Source organism: Podospora bellae-mahoneyi (genome assembly GCF_035222275.1).
Source record: "Podospora bellae-mahoneyi strain CBS 112042 chromosome 1 map unlocalized CBS112042p_1, whole genome shotgun sequence".
Taxonomy (NCBI): domain Eukaryota; kingdom Fungi; phylum Ascomycota; class Sordariomycetes; order Sordariales; family Podosporaceae; genus Podospora; species Podospora bellae-mahoneyi.
The window spans coordinates 2,745,775-2,771,604 of NW_026946359.1; the positions used below are offsets into that span (position 1 = coordinate 2,745,775).

A 25,830-nucleotide genomic window follows, 5' to 3' on the forward strand; every position below is an offset into this window, starting at 1 on the left:
TCCCTCTCCTCTTTCCAACGGTTGTTCAGCACCTGGTTTCCCGGGTAATCCCGGAGAATTGCAAGAAGAAGCTCTGACCAATTCCGATCCAAGCTGCCATCGACATCACACATACACACACACGGGTGTCTTCAGCCAACCACATCGACTTGGCATCACCAAAAGCTCTTGATTTCGTATTGACAGGTTTACAGAAATTCTCAATCTATCAACAAAACGCACCGTTACCCTAGGAAAAAATGCTCCAGGCATTCTAGTCTTTCTTCAATATCTTCCGGCTTCAACCCCTCATGAGCCCTTCATGTCGCAATACTCGGTCTTGGCGTCCTGTCCTCAACCAGTCACTTAATGCTAAGCTGCTCAAAGTCACGGGAAAACATGTCAAACTCCCACTCGATAATGCCATCGTCTTGATACGTTGGCATCAATGTCCCCGATATTTCCCGGACAGCCAGGTCGATATCCAGCGGCTCGCCGAACACACTGACGAGAAATGTTAGCATCGGCACTCAGTTATATCACAGGGTCGGAAACCTTACACCAATCGTCGGATAAAAGGGGCCGCCGACAGATCAGCTACCCTTTGCATGCAGTCTGCTACATTCCCAAAGGGTTCGCAATCCACGTCCGAGGAGGCCTTCATGTCCCGAACCCATATCGCAAAAACGGTCAAGACATCTTCCTCTTCCTCTTGGAGTATGAACTTCTTGTCATCCTCCAAGTTCAGCTTGGGGTGGAAAATCGCCTCAAAAGTTTGTTTGGCCAGTTGCGCAGCTTCCCGGTCTCTGACCCTTGGTTGTTCGGCTGCATCTGGTTCGAGGTGAAAAGCCCGGTATGCGGCCAAGAACACCGATAGTTGTTCGAGGATCTCATCCTCGGAGAACCACTCAATGGCAAGGGAAAATGAAGGGTTGGCAGAATGTTTGGTTGATATGGCCTGGCAGGAGCTGTGTGACCCAAGCTGTAGTTCGGCTTGGGTATTTGTTTCTGTTTCTTTTCGTCAGCATCAGCTCTGTTGTTGTTTCCCACTCATTGTCTCGTTCACTTACCGGTTTCGGCAATCGGAGTGTTGCCTGGGTCGATGGCAACACGAGTAGAGCCAACCAGATCAATGGTGAGCTGCTGGATATGCTGGAGTGACTGTCCAGTTGCCGGCTCCTGGTATTGCGCCTCAGAGTACCCCTCGTCTTCGACATCGACACCCATACTGCGCCTTGCCTTCTTAGGACGGGGAGCGCATGGAGAACCGGGAGCGCGCTTCGACCCTGTAGGGATTGGAGTGTCAGGTGTCAACGGAGGGACCTGGCCAAAAATTAAGGCCTGCATCGACAATGTCACAGTTGGCGTGTGAGATGAAGCTGTCGCTCGGGGTGTCTCCAGAGAGTCTTCGCTCGGACGGTGGGTTTTTTCTTGATCGTTGGAATCATTGGCATCAGACGCCTGGCTAGGAGTGCTCGGGGCGTCTGTGTTGCTTTCGCTCCCAAGAGTGAGAGAAGGTGGTCTGGATGGCAACAACTGCGAAAACAAACAACCTATGCCGGTCATCGTCTGGTTGTCTGGTCCTTCCTCCAGCTCCGGAGGCGGCGTTGCAGGGGCAGAAAGCGGAACAGGAGCTGCTGAAAGCCGGCCAAACAGCCACGAGCCGCGTCTAGCTGGCTCCTCGGGCACATTCATCTCAAGACTGGTATGGCCTTCTGTGCTTGAGGTTGTCTTCGACGTGTTGGTTGAGGTCCGTTTGGGGCAGACCAGTGGGTCTGGTTTATCTACCTGCCAGTTTGTCAGAACGAAGTGTAGTGCTTGCCAATGACTACTACCAACCATTTGATTGCTGCTGGACATTGCGCTGGCTGTCCTTGGCACTTGATGGCGCGGTGGGCAATGTCAGCGATGACTTCGGGGCGGGCCCCAGTGATATGATCAGAGCACTGATGAAAAGGGGACCACGGCTGAAATGTTTTCTTTGGAGTTGCTTGACTAAGAGAAAGACAAACTTGTTTTGAATTGCGAATATTCAAGATCTATCTTTCACCTTTTGTGGTGAGTCTTTGTGGGCCCTCTTATATCAAAGTCCTCCGGCGGTTCCCTCCCAGACCAGAAGCCCAGAAGTCCAAATGTGTGGGGTGCATCACAGCCAACCTCGCCGGCCTACCCACACTTGACACAAAGATTATTTTTCTTCTTTAGACTCCAAGATGGTGTCCAGCAACCCAGTACGGATAACGGGCGGTAATTGGGACCGCCAGAGCACATGGCCTGGAACAAGGCATATGCAGCCTCTTCAGCCTCCATTTCTATTTTGCTATGGTCTTCTGCATCCCGCAATCTTGGCTTTACACCACCTCAGATCAATCTGCAGAATGAGTTTTATTGCAACTCTCAATATTTCTTCAGCCCTGGCACGCTGCATCGTGGGATCTGCCGCGAGGCTGTAGGTCGCGTCAATTGGTCGCCTGTGGCGGCTGGCGCTTACCGCACAACTCCTGATTGGGGCAGTGGTCCCAACAGGCTGGACACGAACGAAGCTTCGCCGCAAAAGCAAGCCATGTTTGTTTGAGGACGTCGAGTCCCACTTGCTGAAGGGATTGGACTGGTCGGTCAAAGATGGTGGGAGCCTTCCCCGGATGGTTGGACTGTCGGGATAGGGGGGGCATATCTGCTGGCCCGGCCCAAGGCTTTGGTCGCTATGGGAAGTTGATATCCAATGGATTGAGAAGAATCAGGGGTGTGAAGTCAGCATAGGAGAATGCCCTCGATGCAAGTGAAACCTGCCTGCAATTGTTTTCCCTATTTGTGTGCCATTGGCAAAAGCCCTAGAATGATCTATTGCGTGGTCGGCTGTGCTGCGGCCATGAGAGGCTCTGACATGCGAGTCAACTCGGGAAAAGCGGAATGGGGTTCGACCCGGAATGAAGTCTCCTGTTCGGCTTCGCGGGAGGCTCCCTCCCGGCATTGGGGATGGACGGATTGTGGGTGGCCGGTGGATGGGGTCAGGTCGTTCATGTGGGGGGAGGATGAACGTAACGGTGACTTGGCCGGTACGGAATGTCTCTTGGGGGCTGCTGATCAGCATGATGCTCGATAGTAGTGCCAGGTGATGTTTGCCGGATGTTCAGGTTTCAAGGCAGGCGAAATGTTAGTCGATGGTATCTGACCTAGTGTGGTCCTATGCGAGTATTGGCAACTGGCCTGGTGATCTGAAGCATGATAATATTAGCCCCCCAATCACACCTCAAGTGCACAGATGGACGTGCAGTTCCTTGAAGATCCGTTCCCATAACAGCAACAGTCTAGTTCTGTGGAGGTACTATCAAAGCATGATGATGAATTTTGTATAAAATCAAACTGCCCAACTCCTACGTCCTCTAGCTGAAACATCCCCAGTCTAATAATACTACCAAGAATAGAAAACTTTATAATACAGTAAATCACATCATAGTCCTAACCCTCATCGGACTAGCAACCCTCACCGCAGGATCAAAGCAAGCCTGCTTCAACAATTGGTATTCCTGCCCCTGAATATTCCATGGAAAGCCCAACGGTTGATCCATCACCGCCATCCGTGATCCAATCTCCTGCCCCTTCCCCTCACCAAATTGCCCCTCCGCCTCACTCCCAACACTAGGACTATTCTCCTTACTACTACTGACCTTCTTCCCCCCATGGTGACAATCCGTCAACTTCGAACCCCCATACCTTCTCTTGACATCCTGATACTTTTCCATAGGAAAAACCTCTCCTTCCACCTCGGTAATCAGCGGTACAGAGAAATCTACTTGCCCCAAAAAATGTCAGCTCTTTTCACTTCAAGGCGCAGAAAAAAACTTACCACCACCCAAATAACTCTCGACTTTGTACCCCGCCACCTCAGCCGCCATCCTCCTCCCGTTCTTCCCTCCCCCTCTCTTTATCACAAAACTCGTCCCTTTTTCGCTTTTGTCATCACCCCCATCCCAATCAACAAAAAGTTTGGGCCTCCCCCCAAAAAATTCCACCTCCCACTCCGCCCCAGGATCATATCTTGTCACGAGCCTCATGAAATCAGCGTCTGTGACTTTATCTCTCAGCTCCCCCTCCTGGGCGTGATCGCGGAGGTAGTTGACAAAGAGGTGGCACATGTGATGCGTTACCATTGCTGCAATATGGAAAGCTAATCTTCTGAAGCGGGCTGTTTGGACTTCGGAGGCGTCAAACCGTTTGTGGCGCCGGGATATGTCTGACTTGAGGCGGGAGTGGTAGAGTTTGGTGACGAGGTGGGTGTTGAGGTGGAGGATGGCGGCGCTTTTGGGGTTGAATCTCGAGGAGAAGGAAGGGGGGAGGTGGAAGAGAGAAGTGGTGGAGGGGCAGGCGAGGAAGCCGTTGCGTTTTGGGTCGAGTTTGATCAGGGGGAGGTTGTGGCGGACGGTGTAGAGGAAGTCGTCTACCGCGGAGGGGGTGTTGATCTTTTTGGGAAGGGGGGTTTCATGGTTGGAGATGGGGCGTTCGCGCCAGACAAGGAGGGATTTCTGGGCGAGGTTGGAGAGGGCTGGATAAAGGTTAGTGATAGGGAATAAGGGGGAGGAGGGAGGGTGGACTCACCTTGGCGTCCTCGGGGGCTTTCGAGCATTCGGATGCCGAGGTCGACGACGGAGGAGACTACCCAGGCTCGGCCGCCGGAGGGTTCGAGGGGGATGGTGGTGCCGTTGTCGAGGAGCTCTGAGATGCACACGCCGTAGAGGCCGCCGGTTTCTCTTGGAAGGAGTTGAGGGCGGAGTTTACCTTGCTCTATGGGCTGGGGCGAGGATGTCCATGTTGTTGAAGGGATGGAGGTGGAAAAGGCGCGGCCGATCTCCTTGCTGTCTAGCTCTACCGCGTGGGTAGGGTAGGCTGGGTAAGCTGGAAGAGATTGGTGATGCTTGTGTTGCGGTACCAGGCGTCGTGGAGGAGGCTGCTCAAAAGAGACAACACTCGGCTTGCCGATGATGCTATGCCCAGCCGAACGTTTACCTGTAGCTGGCTGGGCAAACGAAACGCTGGGCCCGGCAGTGGTACTGCGCTTTACCAGGCGTGAAGGAGGCTGCTCAAACGTTACGCTGGCACTCGCACTGACACTGCGCGAGGGTGCCATCGCCACCGGTGATTCAGGGGGTGAACTGAAAAGGGGGTAAGCTAGGGACAGCTTTTGTGACAAAGCTCCTGATTCAGTGCTCGGTGAATGTAAACAAACTGCATAAAAAGTTGAAACAAACAAAGACAATGCAAGAGTTTCTTTGTCAAAGCTTTACGGTTCTCAGAAAAATGTTTTAGACACAATCCATGCTTGTCGGCTTCATCCTTGTTTGACGAGACCAAAACCGAGGCATGGGATGCCCATGCCCGCGTTGGGGGGACGATGTGTTGATATAGGCTCGGATCTACTGACCACCTACACAGCCATATTTGGCAGCTCTAGATGTCCGCAGTCAACCTACAATAATGTGAATCATATGTGGAACAGGCCAATTCTGGAGAGCCGGGCCTGCCTGTCCCGGCTGGCCTGATGACCAAGTCATCATCAAGTCAGTGGAGAACTGTCTGTTTCTGGGTCCGAGAGAGGTCATTGTTCATGAGAAGGAAAGAGCGTGATCTATAGATCGCTAGCGACATGAATATTTTCCGTGGGGGACCATGAGGGCCAACTGAGTTGGTGTGAATGATACCGACCAGGCGGCCAGCCTGGATCAATAACCCGAATGCAGCGTGCGTAACTGCCGGGAATGAGAGAAGAAATGTGACGAGAACGAGGTCTATAGATGAGCGACTAATGATCCGGGAGAGCAGTTGCATTTGTGTGATGCGGTCTCGGCCAGTTGTGTGGGTGGCCCAGCAGCATAAGCTGGTGTTTCGGGTCAACGGGTCGATACTCGGCCATGGGTTTCCATGGCCAGAGACAGCAGCCCTTGTTTGCCGTGCCACTCATCTCTGAATTGAAAGATTCAAAAGAGCCTTTGGAGGTTTGAAGATGATCTGAGCCAAGAATCCAAGAATCCAACATGTGTGAAGTTGAAAGAGATACGTAATAGTGGGAAGGGTTAGGGTTAAATGAGTTAGTTGGCATCCCTGCAGCTGCTCTCGCTGTCGCAGTTGCCGATCTGCCACACCGTTCAGAGTGCCACTGGCATGCGCGTTCCAGCTTCATCTCTCAAAGGACATTTTCCCAATTCGCGCCTGAATAAGCAGCCAATCACAGCATGGTGCCATTGTCTGCTATACAAAGATTACACTGAATTCCTCGTGCCTGAGAGCACTGTAAGCATCGACTTTTTGTTGTGTGCCCTTTCGGGAACGCCTCGTGGCACCTTGTTGCAGTACCTAGGTACCTTGCTGGCCGTTGCTGTCGCTGTCGCTGGTCACAATGGCTCCCGCTCCCGGCATGGCACCCTACTCCGATGAGCCGACCGGTCCCTTCCACAGACCAGAACACAACGACGAGAGCACAGGCAGGATGTCGCACGAATCTGAGTCCTCGGTGTCTACCACGAGTATCGTCTTCGATCGGATCGAGGAGCGCCTCGCTGCCAAGGAGGGCCGCTTCGAGCTCGACGACCACGACCCCATGAAGGAGGCCGACGACGACGACAATGACCTCGAGACTGGTCGCTTCCTCGGTGGGAGATCCAGCACCCAAGAGGAAGATTTCCCAGCCAAAAACGATGGCATGAACCGGGGGATGCGCAGGACGCTGATTATCGTGGCCGGGCTCTTGATTTCGGCGTGGGTTGTCGGTCTCTTCTTTTACGTTTCCCACAAGTCCTATAAGCCCGCCTCCCAGATCGAACACGACCCTCAGGCGACTGTCGTGCAAGGGACTGGGAAGCAAGTGACGCTCGATCAGGTTATGGGCAGCTACTGGCGTGCTGAAAGTCACTCCATAAGCTGGATCGAAAGCCCGGACGGTGAAGATGGGCTATTGCTTCTGAAGGACGGCCCCGGAAAGGACTTTCTCGTTGTTGAGGATGTACGGACCCAGAACAGCGCTGGCGTGAATGCCGCCGTGGACGTTGTGAGCAGCAGAACGTTAATCAAGGAAAGGCACTTTGACTTTGGCGGCCAGACGCACACTCCTGGAAGGGTATGGCCAAGCAAGGACCTCAAAAAGGTGTTGATTGCAACAAATCTGGAGGCCAACTGGCGCCACTCGTTCTATGCCTCCTACTGGGTCTTCGATGTCGACATGCAAATAGCAGAGCCCCTTATTCCTGGCGAGCCAAACGTCCGCGTTCAGCTTGCCCAGTGGAGCCCTACCAGCGATGCTATTGCCTATGTCAGAGACAACAACTTGTTCCTGCGCAGCCTCAAGCACGACAAGGTTGTCCAGATCACCAAGGATGGCGGTGCTGAGGTGTTCAACGGTGTTCCTGACTGGGTATACGAAGAGGAAGTCTTCTCGGGCAACAGCGCTACCTGGTGGTCCGAGGATGGCAACTACATCGCCTACTTGCGCACCAACGAGACGGGCGTCCCTGAGTATCCTGTTCAGTACTTCCTCTCCAGGCCCAGCGGCACGGAACCGGCACCCGGCGAAGAGTCGTACCCCGAGGTCAGGCAGATCAAGTATCCCAAGGCTGGTGCTCACAACCCTGTCGTCAACCTCAAGTTCTACGACGTGGCCCGCGATGAGAGTTTCACAGTGGAAATCTCTGGCCGGTTCGCGGATGATGATCGCCTCATCACAGAGGTGGTCTGGGCTGGTGGCCAAGTTATCGTCAAGGAAACAAACAGAGTCAGCGACGTCCTCAGGGTCGTCCTTGTTGACGTCGCTGCGCGCACTGGCAAAGCAGTTCGCGAGCTGGACGTCAAGGCCATCGATGGTGGCTGGTTCGAGATTACGCACAAGACCAAGTACATTCCAGCTGACCCCTCCAAGGGGCGTGAGCAGGACGGTTACATTGACATGGTGATCCACGATGACAACGATCACCTCGCCTACTTCACGCCATTGAACAACTCGGAACCAATCATGTTGACTTCTGGACATTGGGAAGTTGTCGACGCTCCCTCCGCCGTTGATTTGGATAACAACATTGTTTACTTTGTCGCAACCAAGGAATCTTCTATCCAGCGCCATGTTTACCAGGTCGATCTGTCGGGCAACAACCTGAAAGCGGTGACCGACACGGGCAGTGAAGGCTATTACGACATTTCGTTTTCGGCCGGGACAGGGTATGCCCTTCTATCTTACAGAGGTCCCAACATTCCCTGGCAAAAGGTTATCAGCACTCCAGCAAACGCACACAGATACGAGCACATGGTGGAGGAGAACAAGGAACTGGCAAAGAGTGCCAGGGAATACGAGCTCCCTATCAAGATCTACGGCACCATCAAGGTGGACGGTGTTGAACTCAACTATGTTGAGCGTCGCCCACCACACTTTGACAAGAACAAGAAGTATCCAGTTCTGTTCCAGCAATACAGCGGCCCTGGGTCTCAGAGCGTTAACAAACGGTTTACTGTCGACTATCAATCCTATGTCGCCGCCGGCTTAGGTTATGTGTGCGTAACTGTTGATGGCCGCGGAACTGGTTTCATTGGACGCAAGAACCGTGTGGTCATCCGTGGGGACCTTGGAAAGTGGGAAGCCCATGATCAGATCGCTGCTGCCAAGATCTGGGCGTCGAAGAGCTATGTTGACGAAGAAAGACTGGCCATTTGGGGCTGGAGTTTCGGTGGATTCAACACCCTCAAGACTCTCGAGCAGGATGGTGGACGGACCTTCAAGTACGGCATGGCCGTTGCCCCAGTCACCGACTGGAGATTCTACGACAGCATCTACACCGAAAGATACATGCTTACGCCTCAGACCAACGGGCATGGTTACGATACAAGCGCCATCAACAACGTCACAGCTTTGAAGCAGAACGTCCGTTTTCTCATGATGCACGGTGTGGCGGATGACAATGTGCACATGCAGAACTCCCTGACGCTACTCGACAAGCTAAATATGGTTGGCGTTGAGAATTATGATGTTCACGTCTTCCCAGACAGTGACCACGGGATTTATTTCCATAACGCCAACCGGATTGTTTACGACAGTAAGTTCTCTTTTTCGACAGCGCATACTGCTCAACACTAACAACCGCCACAGAGTTGACCAACTGGCTCATCAATGCCTTCAACGGAGAATGGATCAAGGTTGCCAATGCAAAGCCTCAAAAGAAGAGGAGCATACAGCCTATTCTTCCAATTCTATAGGAATTTGAGACGGGGTTCAGCAAACACGGCGTTACTGGGCATTGATCGGCGTTTCGGTACATGACTATTCTTTAACGTTACAATATGAGGCATCATGAATAGAAACAGATTAACTCCTTCCTCTCCACCGCCAATCTCCTAGTTGGAACTCAAGATGTCCGAATCAGTTGCGGATGGGTCTCGACGCTCTGGTCGATCTTTTCGATAACCGCAGCAGTTCCATACGCGCACACTTGGGCAAACCCGCCCATGTCACCGGCATCGAATCTGAGGGCGATGACGGCGTTGCCGCCTCTGCTTTGAGTCTCGGCTACGATGCGGGAGATGGCGTCGTTTCTGGCCGAGTAGAGCTGTTTCCGTCTCAGTTACCTGGTGTATTGAGATGTTGGTGAGAGAAAAAAATGCCGTACCAGGTTGGTAAACCACTTGAGCTCACCACCCACAACGCTCTTCAGCACCATCGACATGCCTGCCGCCCAGTTCCGAGAACGGACAGTAATGCCGTAAACGGCGCCTAGGACTTTGACGACACGGTAGCCGGGGACGTCGAACATGGTTGTTGTGATGACGCCGTTGGTTTCGGTGAAGCAGTGGAGGTCCTGGATGGAGGCAGGAATGTCTGCTTGTTGGTTTTGGGCTTTGGTGGAGGAGGACATCTTGGTGTTAGAGTTTGGCTGGAACTCGAAATATGGACTCAGATTGTTCTATTGTCTCGGGATGGTTGAATGATAGCTACCTATAGCAAAGAAACATGGACATAGACTCATTATATGCACTTTTGAGCTCTGCCAAAAAGAAGCTGCCACGGGAACAACTGGCAGACTCCCGTCTCCTGCCTGCCCGAGATGTCATCGCCATGGCAAGGCTTTGGGCCTCTTTCAAGCCAATGAATATACCGCACGTCCTCATAACCTGGAGATATGCTGGGACGAAGTTGGCCGTATTTCGTATCCAGCCACGCCAGCTTCACTTACACCAGAGCACAGCCCCACTTACCCCAGGCCAAGACGGACTTGTCAGGGGGGGTAATGGCAGGGCTGAGAGGGGATCAGCAGTTGGGCAGACAGCAGGCTGGATGAAGTCGGGTAAGCCGACTGCTTTCTCGCACAGTATTCAGACCTTAAGCCATCTTACTTGTCATGGGAGAACATCACATTGCGGGAGATATCGGAAGTGTGTCCAAGACTGACAAAAGAAGGGTTAGGGTAATCCGCCAAGCAAAAAGCCCAGAACGATCAAGCATTGCCAAGAGATCCGAAAGCACTCCACGAACCACCACCACTATCAGTCAATGATACCCAACTGCTGTCTGGCGCATCTGTCAAAAAACAGATCATAGTCCCTACACTTTGCGAACAAAGTGCACCGAGAGATGAAGTCTGAACCAGAAATAGAAAAAAGGGAACAAATATCGCGCGGCAGGAGATGGGCAACACTTTTCACCGGGGAGATTCCCCACCTCGTTTAATCTGGAATCACGGAACGTCCTTTCCAGGAAAACTGGTCTGGGGGGAGGACGACGTTCCGTGATCACCAGGGGCCGGCTCCCTACTGTAGGAACAGGCGGTTGGCGATGCCGGCTCGCTAATCTTCAATTTATCATTCAGCCGCAAGAGGGGAGACAGAATGAGAATGGTCTCATTCCGGGGCATGGATGTGATCTGGGTTGATCGTCCCGGAGGTGAATGATATGGATATATAAACACCATTCTCACCTCCATCCATCCTACATCTCCGGATTTCAGGAGAAGTCACTTGATTACCCCCATCCTTAACTCCTTGTATAAGCCACCCAAAATGCACCCCTCCCTCCTCCTCGGCCTCCTGGCCGGCACCGCCCTCGCCGGCACCATCCGCCGCCCCGGCCGTCCCCGTCCCCAAGCCCCCACGGCCGAAACCCTCTGCCCCATCGTCTTCGACGGCCGGCCCGACTCCTCCCTCGAACCCCTCGACTTTGACGACTGGAACACCTCCCCCTTCAACCCCGACTACGTCAAAGGCGCCGGCCTCCCCTGGTCCTCCATCCTCCAGTTCCCCGACATCTCCCCCCCGGCCCGGTTCGACGACCCGACCTACCAGAAGCCCTTCGAGGTCACCATCAACGACTCGTCCATCTTCAACAACCAGCGGGGCTTCCGCCGCGCCGGCCTGCAGTTCCAGGGGGACACCAACCGAGACTCCCCCGGCTCGTCGGGCATCAAGACGATCCACTTCTCCCTCAAGTGGGACGCCCAGCGGCCCCTGAACCTGAGCCACGAGTACCTCAACGTGTGGCACGAGACGGCCGACTACAGCGCGAACCAGTTCAACTTTCAGGCCGGCGCCATACTCGGGCAGAACAGCCTGGCGAGGGACACGTGGAAGGTGCTCAACAGGCAGAACAGGCAGGTCTGGAGCACGCCGATCCTGAGGAATGAGTGGCAGAACTTTGCCATCTCGTTGGACTTTGTCAGAAAGTTTGTTTACCTTATTCCCACACGCCCTATCACGGTTATCATGACAAGGCAAAAAAAAGAAAAAAAAAAAAAAAAGAAAAAAAAGTGTGAAATGGTTTAAACTGACATGAAAAATAACAGCACCCTCCGTGTATACTACAGCAGAGGCTCCGAACCCCTCCGCAGCGTGACCAACGCCCTGACCAACAACAACGCCGGCGAGGGCCAGTACCAAGTCGGCATCCTCCGCAAGCCCACCGGCACCAGCGACGTCGTCAACTCTGGCTACCACCAGCGCAACCTCAACGAAGGTCTCATCTACGGCAGCGTCTTTGTCGAGGACGGCGAAGGCGGCTGCGTCTCTCTTTAATCCCCACCTCAAAAATGTACATAAACCATTATCAACATTACATAAAACATATGAATTCACACCGTTCATAACTCCCCATCTTTTTTTTAAAAGCCAGTTCACCATCTCAATTTCACCCAAGGTAGGTACCTAATCTATCCTCAAGCATCGTCCCCGTCCCCATCCCCGGGAATAAACCCCCTCCCCCCACTAACCCTCCTCCCCTTGACGCTGAAATTCCCCGGGCCTTGGTAGATCTGCCTGGGGTAGCTCTCGCCAACCATGGGCATGTCCTCCCTGCTCAGCAGCGCCCGTCCCTCCATCCTCGTCTCGTTGCTGATGACGCGGTAGAGCAGGAGCTCGGCGTTGAGGGGGGTCTTGACGGTCTTGTTCGGGAAGGTCTCCTGCTCGACGTTGAAGTCGAGGGACCAAAAGACGTCTTGCGGGGTGGGGGGGGAGTCGGTGTTGCGGTTGCACCAGAGTGGGTGGACCTCGCCGATTGTTTCGGTGAGGGAGGTGCCGATTGTGTGGCAGTAGGTTGTTAGGGGGGTGGATTCGAGGGGGGTGTTGGGGGGAAAGGTTATGTTGAAGTTTACGCTGGTGAAAGGTTAGTATTGAAGGTATGGGACGGGGGGAAAGATATGTGGACAGAGTAGGAAGGGGAGGAGGAAAATAGACGTACTAGAAGCGGTGGGAGAGGATCACGGCGCCGGCTCGGAAGTTTGTGATTTGGATGTCGGGGATGGGGTCGATGCGGACGGGTTGAGGGGGAGGGCGGCCGTCGTTGTTTTGGGGGGCTCTGCCTGCTAGGAGGGCACCGAGGAGGGCGGTTGGGAGACGCATTGTTGGTGGTCTTGAGTCTCCGTATCGGTGACGGTTGCCTGGCTAAAAGTCTTTGTTGGTTGGAGGGTACAATTCTCTCTTGTGCTGTGGAATAATTTATAGGAGAGAAATGTATAGATTGCTCTATCTGCTCCGTCCGCAAGCCTGACAACAAAAGGTCACGAGAGTTGTCTCCGACAATTCACTGCTTCGTCCGGAGTCCTCCGCCATCTTGGATGCTCCAGATAAAGGGAAGGAAGTTGCTCTGAGCCATTGCTCATCCCGTCAGTTGCCGCCGGTCTAGAGAGAGCAAGAAGAATTGAAGCCTCCTGACGTCACGCAACGCTGTCTTTGCTCCTGATCACAGCCGCGGTACCCATTTATTGGAAAGCGTGATACACAATGGTTTTGATTGTAATCTCCGTTATGCTCTTGTTGACAGCGGCTCAGGGGTTCAGATGAGAGCCACGAGAGGGTTTGATATGGGGCTGAGCCTATCGCACGGAGGATATGATGAGGTTGCTCCGGGAGCATCTCTTATCAATATTTTACTTATTTTTGGAGCTTGAGACTATGTACCCGTCTACCTTCAGCTGATGAGGCCCTACACATGTGAAGATCGAGGTGAATGTCAGAGGGGCAATGAGCGGTGTACCGTCACACACCGAGACCTTCCCGGATCCGAGAATAACCAAGTCTCTTCACCTCAGTGAATCCCAAAAAGGAAGTTTTCATTTGTTCAAGTATATAACCACCGCTATTACCGCCAATATTGGCATGGCTGTCCAATTGGGTAATAGTTGGGCGGTGAGATAGTGAGGGGGTGTCCGAGGAGGTAAGTGGAATGTCGTGGACTGATGGAGGGGCTGGAGGGGAGATGGAGGGGAAACTTGGGCAGAAATCTCGATTTGATGCCGTGTTCATGCCTACATGTGCGATGGGAAAGACTGAGTGGTCCAGCGGACGTCTGAGAGCTGCAGTAGCCCAGAGGCAGAGAGGGGTGAATGCTGCCCCACCGCCAACTCAGCAGGAGCTTTGCTTCCAGCCCTCAAACCATGCCCGGTGGCCCGGGTACACCAAGTTTTGAAACCGGGTAGAAAACCTGCTCTTTCCCAGCCGTTGGGTTTTTGCATTTTCCTTTTCCTCTTCCCTCTTCAAACCCTTCAAGCCAGGCGGTCAATCAACTGTCTGCTTTGGATTGAAGGAGTAAACCCTTTCCGCGGCATCGTCGCCGAGTGGAAGTCCCCCACCAACGCTGTTGGTCCGATTCAGCCCCGGCCACGGCTCCAATTAGCGGGCAGTGACCAGGGGTGCCGTTTTCGTTTCCAGGCTCATTTCGGAAGGGCCGCCACCCAGCCCAGCGTCACTATTGCCGATTTGACCCCCTGGAAACGACGAGACGAGAAGAAGGAGAAAAAAAAAGATCTGACGACGACGACTTTGCAATTCGCAACACCATCACAACCTCCTTTACGAAGCATCGAGACGCTGTTCCCTTTGGCATTACGTGTTGACCGGTTCAGCCGTTCTTTCGGAGCTACCAAAGGTACGTAAGACGCCCATTGTCATTACCTACCAAATTTCCAAAGGGACCCCACAGCAGCAGAGGGATTGGATTCGCGCCCCCTTTCCACCGCCTGGGGCGTTCCCAGTTGTAGCGGCCCAACCTAGGTACTTATTGTATTTTTCAGCGATTAACTTTTACGCGTTCTTGCCAGATCTCTCCAATCCCGCACCTCAGCCTGCAGCCTAGCAGCCGTCGTCAAGACACCACGCCTGCTGGTCGCATCTAATCTCTTCGCCTCCTCCCCTCTTCGCCGTGCTTGCAAAGCCACCAACACCGACAGCATGTCCATCCAGGTTCCCATCGACCTGCTCACCTCGCGCTTCAGCATGGGGGAGCGCTTCAGCAGCCTGCGCGCCAACACCATTGGCAACCGCTTTGCCAACCTCAAGCCCCTCTCCGAGTTCCTCGACATCAAGCGTGTGAACAAGCCTGAGAACTTTGTCGAGATGCAGTCGCGTGTCAACTACAATCTCGGCCACTTCTCGAGCAACTATGCCATCGTCTTCCTGATGCTCTGCGTCTACGGCCTCCTCACCAAGCCCTTGGTCTTGTTCGACATCATCTTTGTCACCGTGGGCATGTTCATCATTGGCAAGCTCGACGGTCAAGATCTCGAGTTTGGCACCCAGCGCTTCTCGACAATGCAACTTTATACCGGCCTTTGGGTCATTGCGATCCCAATCGCCCTGATTTCCGGCGTCTTCGGCCTCATGATGTGGTTGATTGGCGCCAGTGGTGTGGTCATTCTCGGCCACGCCGCACTTTTGGACAAGCCTATCGATGAGGCTTTTTCCGGGGAGGTGGTCTAGGTGGTCGGCCACGAGCTCCCAAATTTTCGCCCCATGGGGGAAGACCATCCAGGCGCGAGCGGAGGAAATATGAGGCGCGCCAGGGGGACGACAGCTGGTGGGGTGATGACCGGCGTGTCGAAGAAGTGGATGAATCTGATTCTGGTGTCGGGCTGGCCTCGAGCGCATTGGTCAGACGGGGTGGAAGCTTTGGTTCGGGCATGAATATCGTTGCTCGGGAGGACGGAGAGGAGACGACGGACGACTCGGAAGACGGGACGGATGATGACTATGACGATGACATGCCCATGCTCAGCCCGCGGGAGGAGGCTCTCGCCGAGGCTGCCATGGCACGTGTAGCGCGTGCCCATTCGAGAGGCAAGACGAATGTGAAGTTGGGCAAGGAGGAGTTGGCTGCCTATCAGAAGAAGCTGGCGATCATGGAGTACCAAAGGACGAGGCCACCACGGAGAGAGCGTGTTGCCGTTCCCATCACTGCACTTGGACCTGCTGCCCGCAGCGCCAATCGACTGCCATCTGACGGCAGCACGCCCCCTTCGGCCTCTTCGCCCGATCCAAATTCGGAAAGAGAACCAGCACAGCCACCAATGGGCTACTTTCCTCCTTCCTCTTCGCGCTCGCTTCCTCGTTCAGGCTCTAGTGCATCCAGGACACCTAGCCAGACCAGGGTTGACAGAGACCGGGACTTGTCGCCGTTCACGTACTCGTACATTCGCAAGGGCGATTCCGAGATTCGACCAAGCTCTCGGCAGCCCTCTGATTCTTCCGACCATCCGAGGGGCCCTCAACGCCGCAGCGAGTCTCAGGATCCCTTCCAGTACATGACGGACAAGCAGCCATCGCCTCTTTCAGGAGCCTCAGCCTCGTCGCGGACACTTCATCTTGACCCTTTGTCGGGAGCACCCTATTATGGATCTTCAACGGTTGTTCGCCGACGGACCGGCGGTCACGAAGACAGCGCCAGCGGCAGCGAGGACGCCTTTGACCCTGCGCCTCCTGGGCGGGTCAACAGCTCCGGCACCACCCGTCCTGACTCGAGGGGCGATGACAAGTTGTCTCCTTCGGCCAAGAAGTCATCTTCTTCCAGTTCGGCTGTGCCTTCGCGCAAGAAGTCGGTTGCTACACGGACCAGTATCTTGGGTACTGCTAGAAGGAAAGCGAAATGATGAAGCCGAATGTGTCTCTGTTTTCTGTATTTTTCTCTCTTTTCATTCTCCTCTCTGGGCAAAGTTTTGTGTGCGTGCGTGCGCGGCGGTCGGAGTCTATTTATCATCCTGGAGCAAACAGCGCGGATTTTGGGGAAAGAGGATCGGCTGGGATAACTATAGACTTGTGTGGGAATTTGAAATCAAATGAGTTTGTGTGAAGTTTTCTTGTTGGCAATATGTGCCCTTGCCATGTTTGATTGTGCTGACTTACAAATTCCACCGAGGTATACTTGACCATTAACGCCCGTTGTTTAATAATATCCATCACGATACCTTTTCCCACGTACCATCATCATCATCGTCATCATCATCGATTGTCGTTTGTGTCAGTTAATCAGAAAAGAACTTTTTCACCCCCTTGACCATCCCATCCCCCCATCCACCACCACCCCCTAATTCCCTAGTAAAACTCTCGGTCGTCTTCTCCCACGAACTCCCGTCGTAACCCCTCGTCGATCGTTCCACTGTTGATCTGGCCATTTTGACCGCCCCGGCGGCACCCCCAGCCGCACCGGCGAGTTTGACTGCCTCGCCAACGAGTCCTACGCTGTCTCCTGATGCGGCTTTACCGGCCACCCCGATGAGCCGCTCGATTGCTTTGGGGAGACGGATCCCTACTTTTGCGAGGAGGGCGGTGAGGAACCCGCCGGTGAGGAGGGGCATGATGACTAGCATGAAGACCTTGAGGGGGTGGCGCTTTGCGTGGTTGAGGAGGTCGCGGAGGAGGCGGCGGATTTTTTTGTGGAGTTTGGTTAGGAGGTTGGGGCGGGGGGAGCGTTTATAGTAGGAGGAGGGGGTGCTTGGGCGGCCGCCTGGGGAGGGGGAGGAGGGGAGGTTAGTATGGGATATAAGGAAAAGGGGGGGTTTAATGTGTGGGAGACGAACCAAACCCAGCAAAGAAGGAGGATCGGGATGCGTTGCCACCTGCGAGGTTAAACAACGCGCGTGAGGCGTTGGATTGGGAGAAGAACGAACGGGAATCATCATCCACACTGCCCCTATGACGAGACCTCGACCGGGAACGGTTGCGCTGAGAGCGGGAGGGGGCGGGCTCATGGTCGCCGTAGATGAGGTCGTCGTCGTCTGAGGACGGGGAGGCGAAGAAGGAGGTTATACCCCCCATCACCGACCCGCTTTCCTCCCCCGCATGACGATGATGATGCTTCTTTGAAGAACGGTGCCTGCTCCGGGAGCGCTCCTCGCGATGATACTCCCGGGGAGAAGAGCGGTCCTTGGACCTCGAACGGTGGTGCTTCCTGCTGGAGCGGTGATGGGATCGGTGGTGCCGTTTGGAGGTTGAGTGGGCCGTTCGACCCGAGATGACGGAGGAGGCGTCGTCTAGGAGGCCCATTTTGACGATAGAGTCTTCTCAAGATGTGGTGGAGGTTCTCGCGAGAAACAGGGGACGCGTTCGTAGGGCTGATCAGCAGGGTCCCTTGAAAATAATGGAGCTATCACCAAGAATAGCAGAGGCACCGCAAAATGCAGGTACGAGTTGCGTCAAACCAGACACTAAATCAATGCACGAAACAAAGATTGACAGCGAAGCAACGGATACACATCTGACCCAGAAAAATGGAAACGAAGAGAGGGGAGTGATTTCACCGCTTCGCCTCTCCCCGCGAATTCAACAAATGCCAAAAATCATGAGGCTGGTCAACGAGCTGTGATCCTTGTCGGCATGGTGTTGATTGGATGACAGGTTGCGGAGCCCTGGCTGAAACGACTGTTGGTGCCGCAGGGGTGCGGGTGTAAGTGACCCTAACCCTGGGATATTATGTGAAGCTATCTACATTGTCTCAATGCTGTCTATTAATATTCCCCGTTCTATCGCATGCGTTTTTGTATCACATCAACTTCAAGCCAAAAGTCTTTCACTTTCCCCCTCAGCCCTCGCCTCCCTCTCCTTCTTCAGCTGCTCATAATCAGGCAGCCAAAGACTCAACACGGTAAACACCAACGCCATAGCCACCATCAACACCCAAATCGAATACCCATGCAGCAACCACTGCGCCTTCACACTCAACGCATACAGACTCGCAAACAGAGCCGGAGAAAACGACCTCGTCCCGCTCACCACAGCCTGCGAAATCGACACCAACGTCCCAAGCATCCTCGCAACAGGAGCAACATCATTGACAGCAAGCTGAATAGCTGTAAACGACATACTCACCCCGCTCCCCAAGCAGAAAAACACCGGCGCACACACCCAAAACACCCTCACAAACTCCGGCCTTCCCGTCCTCAGCAACATGCTAAACACCGGCCCCAGCCCAAAGAAGAATGGATACGCCTTCGCACAAACCCTCATAACCCCATTCGTCCCAATCCTCGCCTGCAGCCTCGGGAAGATCGCCAGCATCCAAACCGCCTGACTCAACCCAGTAAGCCCCATCAGCCACGAAATCTGCACCGGCGAGAACCCAAACCCCCCCAACTCCACCTTGGTAAACCAAAACACCGGCAAGATGGCCGTGTAAGAGTAAGCCAGCAACATCACCCACCCATTCACCACCAACACGATCCCCACCCCGGGACTCCTCACCAACTGCCCAACCGTCATCCTCTCCACCTCCCTCTTCCCCTCCGTCCCCCTATCCAACGTCTCCTCCACCCAAACCCCAACCACCCCAGCACACCCCAACCCCATCCCCCCAATCACCAAACTAGACAACAGATACGGATACCGTTCCATCAACCCCCCCTCGAAAAACCCCGGCCACGTCCCCGCCGGCTCAGCCAACATCCCCCCCATCAACGGCCCAAGCGAAATCCCCATATTATTCGCAATGCTAAACCACCCAAACGCCTTGGCCTGGTGGTTCCCGCTCCTCTGCCCGCACTGCTCCGCAATCATGGTCCTGATCGTCACCACGTTCCCCGCAAAGACACCCGCCGCGCACCGATAAACAATCATTTCTGTGATTGTTTTGGCAGTGCCAAACAGCATCGTCGCGAGGGAAACCCCTACTATGGAGGCGACAAGGACGGGTTTTCGACCAAAGGAGTCGGAGGCCCGGCCCCAGAAGATCATGACAAACATTTGGGTGAGGGAGAAGAGGGATTCGATCAGGCCCGAGTAGAAGCCTACGTCTGTATCGGGAAGGGCGCCGTTTTCTTGGGCCATTTTGTTGATGTAGGGGAAGATGGAGAAGAAGGCTATGGGTTCGAGGAGGCGGGCGAGGCAGAGGAGGAGGATTTGGGAGGCTGGGAAGGGGGGTTCGGATTCTTCTTCTGGGGGGTCATTGTTGATGGTTGGGGAGGGACCTGGGGGGAGGGCTGCGTTGCCTCCTGTTGTTGGGAGGGGGAGGAGGAGGGGGGTTTGCTCCGTTGGTGGTTGGAGGGGTGGTGGTGATGGTTGTTGTTGCGATGATGAGGAGGAGTAGGTGGAGGAGAGTAGGCTCCTCATTTTGGCGGTGAGCGTTAGCTGATTGTGATGGTGGTAAGTGCTCAAGATATTGTAAACGTAGGCGTGTTAAAGTAATGTAAGATCGAGTCGTGAGAAGAGCCGCACTAGGCGTATAAAACCTCGTCTCATAAACGGTTTTGTGTGGGTATATCGTTGCTGGCAAAGTTGCTCGACGTTCAGACGTCTTGTCTCATGTCGCAAAAGGCGTGATGTGTAAAGTTTTCGGTTTCATAAACAGCGCGTTTGCATTATATTACCCCGACCTCGGGCTTTTGGAATCCCTAAAACCAACCGATGAGCAAAAGGAAAAGGATTGGGAAAATGGGAAACTGTCGTGAAATGCATGTTCAACCATTGAAAGAGCGATAGCAAAAATCGCACTGGCCAATCCGGATGTTGTTGGTTCCCTTGCCCACGTCGTCGATATGATTGGTCCGAATGGATATAAAAGCGGGTTTTGGTTTTGGCCTTGCCTCGACACAAACGGACTTCTCACCGTTTGACCGTTCCAACTTCCATCGCAAGGGCTGTACCTGCCCGAGTACATACATGACCACCACATCATGCTTCCTGTATCACCGAAAGCCTCCCCCTCAAGGAGATAACTCGCATTCCATTGTCCAGCCAAGCAAGTCAGGTCCGTTCCTGCGCAAAAGGCCAAACCAGCAGCAGCCTGTGTTTTCCCAATGCGGAAGGCAGTACAAGTACCAGAGAAACACAGTTCCAGAAAGCAAGGGGTCTGACGTGACCTTGCAAGTTGAACACACACACACACACACACACACACCTGTGTGATGTGAAGTGTTGTTCTGGTTCGTTCCATCTGGCAGTTTTGGTTGGTAATTTCTCCGAGAGGGCTTTGTGTGACGAACGAGCGCCACTTTCCATGCCTCGGGAATATCTCAGGTTTGTACTGCCGTAAGTCAGGTCATTCTGAAACTGGTGGTGATGATGGAGGTAAGAGTTGAGATTTGAATCGAGATATGCCTGTTTATTAATGACCTCAAATGTAATCTGCAAACTAGTTCGCAACCAAAAAAAAAAAAAAAAAAAAAAAAGCAAGGGTATAAATGTATCTCGGTCGTAAACCCTTTGAAATCCGTTCGTTAAATCCCCCAAAAGCACCTATATAAACGCCGTGCTGTCTGCTATTCTCCGGTCGTGTCTTGACCACCCGTCCGTTTTTGCTTCTCCCTCTTGATGTCACAGAATATAGGGCAGAAATGTAGAACAGAAACCGCTGCTCATGAACCCCATTATTTTGAAGCCAGAATCCCTGCCATGCATGCAAGCCCAAATCAAGAAGCATACCCCCCCCTTCCCTGCACTCCCGAACTCAACCCAGCATACCCAGCATACCCCCCATTCCTCTGACTGGTATACCTCCACAACAGGCTCGCCCCCTTGAGCTTCAACTTCTTCGCCAAACCCCTCAGGTCATCCTCTGCCCCTCTCTTGGCCCCAGTCTTCTCTGGCTTCTCCTCCTCAGGAGCGGTGCTCTTATCCATAGCCCACACGAACCTCTTCCTAAACCGCCTCCAGTCATCATTCGTCGGCCGTGGATCGCACCACTCCCCTTCCTCCCCAATCTCCCCGAGGTCCCAGTCGTCTTTCTCCTCGTCGATTGGCAGCGGGTAGTACGACAGCTCGTTGTGGTGAGGCCGTCGGGGTTGGTGGTTGATGTTGGCTTCAATGTCGAACTTGAACCGGTAGGCTTGGTGTATCTGTTGGGGTCGGTATTGTGGCTCAGATGATGAGGAGGAAGCAGAGGTTGATGGAGGAGACGAAGACAATGGTGGCAGAGATGGAAGAGGTAATGACTGGGGCGGTGATGGCGAAGGGGCATTGCTGCTCATTGGAGTGGGCAAACGACTTGCTGATGGTGATAAACTTGGCATTGGAGTGCCAGTTCCACTGATCGCACTGCTCGGTGCTGGTGATGGATAACCGCCCATGCCCGTCGCTGCTGCCCCTTGTACTTGTGCGTGCTGCTGATGGTTTGAAAGGGGCGCCATCCCGGATGGGTGCCCGAAATCAAACTCGAACTGGAACTCCTGATGAACGACAAACACCAATGTTTGTAGCTTGGGGAACTTGGCCAGACTGGTCATCAGCTTGTGCATGTTCGTCTTGGAGACCTTCCAGCTCAACACAGGGTGAAAGATTCCTGGGTAGATGCCGTATGAGGTGCCGAGGGCCAGTCTGTTGATGTTGTCCCGCACAAGAGAAATCTGGCTCATGAAATGCAGCGTCCGGTGTAGCCGTTTGACCAACAGATATGGTTCCAGGAGCAAGATGTCCCGGGAGAGGTCGACGTACTTCGTCGTCGGGCCTAGCGTCAACGGTTTGTAGTGGTGAAGCACAAAGCATCGGCTCTCTCGACAGACAGCTGCCAGCGGCGGAGGAGGCTCCGGGTGCACATTGGCAAACATCAACCCCTTCTGAGCCGGAGTCTTCTGTTTGGAGCTGGGAGCATCCATGACCTCGTACACCCGAGATTCTGGCAACGAGTACTCCCAAATCATATTCCGGATCTCCGCCGGTAATCGCTGAAAACTCCAAAACTCTGTCGGCGTCTGAGCGAACCCTCGCCTGTGGTAGTTCTGATCGCGATGCATCATGTCGGGCCTCGAATCGTAGTGGTCGATGCTAGATTTCTTCCCAACCGTCAGAATTTCGTGCTTCGTACGGCCCTGATATGTCGGGCAGCCTTCGTTCGGCCAGATCCGGTCTCGCCAAGTAGAAAGGTCCTTTCTCCCGTGTCGTCGGGCCTCTGATGATAATAGCCGGCCCAGCCTCTCGGTCCCGCTGGCCACGTCAAATCAACCTCTCCACACCGACTCTTTGAGCCGCTCTCTCCAACGACACGTCGACTGGAAAAAAAAAAATAATGGGCTGTGATATGAGAATGCCGGTAATTCACTGGAAATAAGACCGCCCACTATTAATGTCCCTTCCCTTTCCCTCGATCGACTGTTGCTACCGCTTGGTGGCGGGATTCTGCAGAATGTTGGACTTGCAGGTGGCAGGCCGGGCGGGAGGGTTGCTTATGAGAAGCTGAGTTATATGGAGGCTTTGGTGTGCGTGGAATACCTGGGGAGGTTGACCAGTGAGAGGGTGTTGATGGGATATGGGGGAAAGTTCTCAGCTGCAACAGACTATGTGCGGTATCACGTCATCCACTATGGAAGGGAGTCTCTTGAAAGGTCAGAAAAAAAAGGAGGAAGTTGGAAGAGAAATCGAGAAGGGGTACGAAGGCAGGACACCACCAAGTTTTGGGGCTGTTCTGTGGCTTCTCAGCTCCCGTCACTTGACAAAGCGAGCACGAGGGCGAACCGAGCTTGACCAGCCTGGCAATGGCAATACGGAACCCTGGACCAAAGCACCATGCTCGGGAGCACGTCGGGAGTAGCACATGTCGGAAACGAGGTCAGGGGGGTGGATACAAGGTGCACTTCTTCCCCCCTAGTGCTGCCAAAACCCAACCGTAGGTGGACTACCATCTGTGCTTGCTTGGACATGGGAGCCGAAGGAATCCTGGACGGCTTTCAAGATGGGACGAACAGGCCCCAAAACCTTCCACAAGAGGCAAACTCCCGCACGGTACTGCTCGCTGGCCGGCACAGCATGACATGGCCATGGCCCATCCGAGGCTACCGACTGTTGGGCAGTGGAGGGCTTGGTCATATTCATGTCATTTCTGCTTCCCACTGTGGCAGCCCGAAGACGAAGTGGCTTGAAGAGGCAGCTGGGAGCAAGCCCCAAGCGTGGACCCAACAAAAAATGTCAAAGGGAGCCAGCCGGCCATTGGGAAGTCCCCCGTCAGCTGGGGAAACCCACTGAGCATCAAGAACTGGCCGTCTTGGGAGTTGGGAGCGGGATGGCGAAAAGGCAGCAAGGACCCCCTCCTGGGTCCTTTGGCCGCGTATGTAGGTAGTACTCTCGTGGAATAATAAGCAAAGACGAGACATTAACTACCCAGGTCAGAGTAGTGTGAGGTCAGTGAGGTCAGAGAGACAAGGGAGCGCTGCAGAGCATAGCATGCAGCGTAGTAAACGGATGGTACGTGGCCAGGGAAAAGTAGTGAGCTATTCTTAGCATATAAGGGACCACGTTTTAATCCTGCAGTGATCCAATTCATTAGCTCTTCAGGCTTACCGATCTTGGGGCCCATGGTAACGTGCCGTCGAAGCAGAGTCGCAGTTGAGCGCCGGCTCTGGTGATCGAGCAAGTGGAGGTAGTGTTGTAGTGGGACGCCCAGAAAACTACCCAAGTAGCGGTAGGGAGGCTGGTCCTGGTCCTGGTCCTGGGAGGAGGGGGCACAACCTCTACGCCAACTTGTCCCGAAGACGCCAGATCGCTTTTGCTGGTCAACGACAGAACCAAGATATCCAACGACCAAGTTGAGCCCCTCCAAAGTTCCAGAAATATCCCTGTCCCCAGGATTGTGACGGCATGGGGCGCCAACAAGCTGAGAAGCCGCCTGTCATGCGTAACGATCAATAGCGCACAGAAATATTAATCAGATTCCGTACACAAACATTGCAGGCGAGGAGGAGCTGCGGAACGGCAACCAAGCGAGATGGGTAGCGTACATCTGCTACGGAGAAAACATACATGTACGTACCAGCCCATGAACGGTGACGGTGACTCGGGGCGGGATGGACGTGGGGATAGGGGACTCCAGAGTACCACATCGAGCATGGATGGCAAAACGCCCGGGCTGCGAGGTTGCGCACGAAGAGAGTGATGAGGGGGAAATGTGAGACCGAACGGACGGAAGGGCCCTTTTTGAAATCCGTGATGAATCCCTCGAAACTCGAAACCAAACGTCGATTGGGTGATCAAGGTCAGTGGACTGGCCCGACGCAGACGGGACGAAACACCAAGCAAGTTCCTTTTCTGTGACTTTGTTTGGTGGGAGGTGCGTGACATAGATGAAAAGACCTCCGTTTAATCAAGTCCTCGACGTTTCTGTTGGTCGAGGTGGTCACTCGCGCCGCGACGGGCGAGTCCGGCCATCGAATGCGGAAGGCCCTCCGACACTTAAGCCATGAGGGGTGTGTCACTGTCACTCGACATTGTGATCATGGAGAAGATGGAAGCGACTGAATGAAGCGGAAGCGACAAACTCCGGCGAGAAAGATGCCCAGGAAGTGGGGGCTGTCGGTGAGGTCCGAGCCAGCCCTGCTCTTCTCGCGAGGTTCCCGAGCAGACAAGAAAAGCGGGGTCGGGATCGGTCTGGTCGGCCAAGGAATTGTTCCGGAACTTTGGACCTGACCTCCTCTGATTGGTTGCAGACCGACTGCCGAATGACTAAGCGGGGCGCTCCACCAGGATTTTGGAATATCAACAGCAAGCAGCGAAAATTTGTTTCGGTTTCCTTTTCTTCTTTTTTTTTCTTCGTGCGGCGCCACGACCATTTCAAAACATTACCCGTGTTGCTCGAGTCCGATTCCTTCGGGGATTTCTATGTGACTTGCAGCGTCAGTCGTGGCACAGATCAATGAATTGCACGCCGATCTCTTCTACCAGTCAGCCCACCGAGGAGAACCCCTCCAGGGCTCGGTGGTGGTGTTGAGGTTGGACATAACTATTTTCTGTGACTTTTGCGTGTGTGCCAGTGTCTTGGTAGTCGTGTTCGATTTCCCACCGACTTTGGTTCTTCCTCCATCGTTACCAGGCTCTGGATTGTGATGAGGGAAGCTTGTCGTCAATGCCGTCTTTGCGGCGGCTATTGTCAACGGGTTTTACCAGGCACTGTGTTGGATGCTCAAACCGTTTATCCCGTTTCCAATGCCTTTCCAAGCACAACCAGGAAGACCACCAGCCATGCGTTTTAACCCGTCGATCCTATGATTGTTTATTGCTGTGGTTCCAGGAATGAGGTTGGGCTGTACAAGCCATCCCTCTTCTTCGAAGTGGGTGCTGGGTTAATTTATCCATATCTCTTTCACTGCCAACGCGTTATGCACAAGTGAGCTGGATTAGTATACACCATCGAGCTGCCACCTCCTACATTGG

At 53.9% G+C, this 25,830-nt stretch overlaps 11 protein-coding genes across 11 annotated transcripts; 4 read left to right on the forward strand and 7 right to left on the reverse strand.

Annotated features, from left to right (window-relative positions):
• Positions 1-158: 158 nt before the first annotated feature.
• QC761_108410 (uncharacterized protein) lies at positions 159-2,021 on the reverse strand. The gene is made up of 4 exons (XM_062874123.1): positions 1,815-2,021; positions 1,050-1,763; positions 540-987; positions 159-483 (listed from the first exon to the last, which is right to left on the reverse strand). The coding sequence occupies exons 1-4, from the start codon at positions 1,837-1,839 to the stop codon at positions 342-344; spliced, it is 1,329 nt and encodes a 442-aa protein (XP_062737231.1). The 5' UTR covers positions 1,840-2,021; the 3' UTR covers positions 159-341.
• Positions 2,022-3,310: 1,289 nt separating this feature from the next.
• QC761_108420 (uncharacterized protein) lies at positions 3,311-6,096 on the reverse strand. Its single transcript, XM_062874124.1, has 3 exons — positions 4,576-6,096; positions 3,827-4,522; positions 3,311-3,769 (listed from the first exon to the last, which is right to left on the reverse strand). The coding sequence occupies exons 1-3, from the start codon at positions 5,102-5,104 to the stop codon at positions 3,426-3,428; spliced, it is 1,569 nt and encodes a 522-aa protein (XP_062737232.1). The 5' UTR covers positions 5,105-6,096; the 3' UTR covers positions 3,311-3,425.
• Positions 6,097-6,122: 26 nt separating this feature from the next.
• On the forward strand, positions 6,123-9,961 carry QC761_108430 (uncharacterized protein). Its single transcript, XM_062874125.1, has 2 exons — positions 6,123-9,047; positions 9,101-9,961. Exons 1-2 carry the CDS (start codon positions 6,371-6,373, stop codon positions 9,205-9,207), a joined length of 2,784 nt encoding a protein of 927 aa, XP_062737233.1. The 5' UTR covers positions 6,123-6,370; the 3' UTR covers positions 9,208-9,961.
• Positions 9,251-10,381, reverse strand: QC761_108440 (uncharacterized protein). The gene is made up of 2 exons (XM_062874126.1): positions 9,618-10,381; positions 9,251-9,557 (listed from the first exon to the last, which is right to left on the reverse strand). The coding sequence occupies exons 1-2, from the start codon at positions 9,861-9,863 to the stop codon at positions 9,357-9,359; spliced, it is 447 nt and encodes a 148-aa protein (XP_062737234.1). The 5' UTR covers positions 9,864-10,381; the 3' UTR covers positions 9,251-9,356.
• Positions 10,376-12,521, forward strand: QC761_108450 (uncharacterized protein). The gene is made up of 3 exons (XM_062874127.1): positions 10,376-11,663; positions 11,784-12,133; positions 12,343-12,521. Exons 1-2 carry the CDS (start codon positions 11,005-11,007, stop codon positions 12,010-12,012), a joined length of 888 nt encoding a protein of 295 aa, XP_062737235.1. The 5' UTR covers positions 10,376-11,004; the 3' UTR covers positions 12,013-12,133; positions 12,343-12,521.
• On the reverse strand, positions 12,153-12,834 carry QC761_108460 (uncharacterized protein; the record flags this gene model as incomplete). Its single annotated transcript, XM_062874128.1, has 2 exons — positions 12,153-12,588; positions 12,674-12,834. The coding sequence occupies 2 exons, from the start codon at positions 12,832-12,834 to the stop codon at positions 12,153-12,155; spliced, it is 597 nt and encodes a 198-aa protein (XP_062737236.1).
• Positions 12,835-14,661: 1,827 nt separating this feature from the next.
• Positions 14,662-15,189, forward strand: YIP3_1 (Prenylated Rab acceptor 1; the record flags this gene model as incomplete). Its single annotated transcript, XM_062871893.1, has 1 exon — positions 14,662-15,189. One exon carries the CDS (start codon positions 14,662-14,664, stop codon positions 15,187-15,189), a length of 528 nt encoding a protein of 175 aa, XP_062737237.1.
• Positions 15,190-15,389: 200 nt separating this feature from the next.
• Positions 15,390-16,355, forward strand: YIP3_2 (Prenylated Rab acceptor 1; the record flags this gene model as incomplete). The annotated part of the gene is made up of 1 exon (XM_062871894.1): positions 15,390-16,355. One exon carries the CDS (start codon positions 15,390-15,392, stop codon positions 16,353-16,355), a length of 966 nt encoding a protein of 321 aa, XP_062737238.1.
• Positions 16,356-16,727: 372 nt separating this feature from the next.
• QC761_108475 (uncharacterized protein) lies at positions 16,728-17,748 on the reverse strand (the record flags this gene model as incomplete). Its single annotated transcript, XM_062874129.1, has 2 exons — positions 16,728-17,209; positions 17,283-17,748. The coding sequence occupies 2 exons, from the start codon at positions 17,746-17,748 to the stop codon at positions 16,728-16,730; spliced, it is 948 nt and encodes a 315-aa protein (XP_062737239.1).
• A 507-nt stretch (positions 17,749-18,255) lies between these two features.
• Positions 18,256-19,806, reverse strand: QC761_108480 (uncharacterized protein; the record flags this gene model as incomplete). Its single annotated transcript, XM_062874130.1, has 1 exon — positions 18,256-19,806. One exon carries the CDS (start codon positions 19,804-19,806, stop codon positions 18,256-18,258), a length of 1,551 nt encoding a protein of 516 aa, XP_062737240.1.
• Positions 19,807-21,104: 1,298 nt separating this feature from the next.
• QC761_108490 (uncharacterized protein) lies at positions 21,105-22,427 on the reverse strand (the record flags this gene model as incomplete). The annotated part of the gene is made up of 1 exon (XM_062874131.1): positions 21,105-22,427. One exon carries the CDS (start codon positions 22,425-22,427, stop codon positions 21,105-21,107), a length of 1,323 nt encoding a protein of 440 aa, XP_062737241.1.
• Positions 22,428-25,830: the final 3,403 nt, after the last annotated feature.

Bases quoted from the DNA above. Each gene is read 5' to 3' on its own strand.
- QC761_108410 (XM_062874123.1), bottom strand. From the start codon at position 1,839: ATGTCCAGCAGCAATCAAATGGTTG. The intron at 988-1,049 runs GTAAGTGAACGA...GAAAAGAAACAG, and splicing joins CACTCCGATTGCCGAAACCG to AAACAAATACCCAAGCCGAA. The intron at 484-539 runs GTAAGGTTTCCG...ATTTCTCGTCAG, and splicing joins CCTTTTATCCGACGATTGGT to TGTGTTCGGCGAGCCGCTGG.
- QC761_108420 (XM_062874124.1), bottom strand. From the start codon at position 5,104: ATGGCACCCTCGCGCAGTGTCAGTGCGAGTGCCAGCGTAACGTTTGAG. The intron at 4,523-4,575 runs GTGAGTCCACCC...ACCTTTATCCAG, and splicing joins AAGCCCCCGAGGACGCCAAG to CCCTCTCCAACCTCGCCCAG. The intron at 3,770-3,826 runs GTAAGTTTTTTT...TGGGGCAAGTAG, and splicing joins CGAGAGTTATTTGGGTGGTG to ATTTCTCTGTACCGCTGATT.
- QC761_108430 (XM_062874125.1), top strand. From the start codon at position 6,371: ATGGCTCCCGCTCCCGGCATGGCACCCTACTCCGATGAGCCGACCGGT. The intron at 9,048-9,100 runs GTAAGTTCTCTT...CAACCGCCACAG, and splicing joins CAACCGGATTGTTTACGACA to AGTTGACCAACTGGCTCATC.
- QC761_108440 (XM_062874126.1), bottom strand. From the start codon at position 9,863: ATGTCCTCCTCCACCAAAGCCCAAAACCAACAAGCAGACATTCCTGCC. The intron at 9,558-9,617 runs GTACGGCATTTT...AGACGGAAACAG, and splicing joins TCAAGTGGTTTACCAACCTG to CTCTACTCGGCCAGAAACGA.
- QC761_108450 (XM_062874127.1), top strand. From the start codon at position 11,005: ATGCACCCCTCCCTCCTCCTCGGCCTCCTGGCCGGCACCGCCCTCGCC. The intron at 11,664-11,783 runs GTTTGTTTACCT...GAAAAATAACAG, and splicing joins TCGTTGGACTTTGTCAGAAA to CACCCTCCGTGTATACTACA.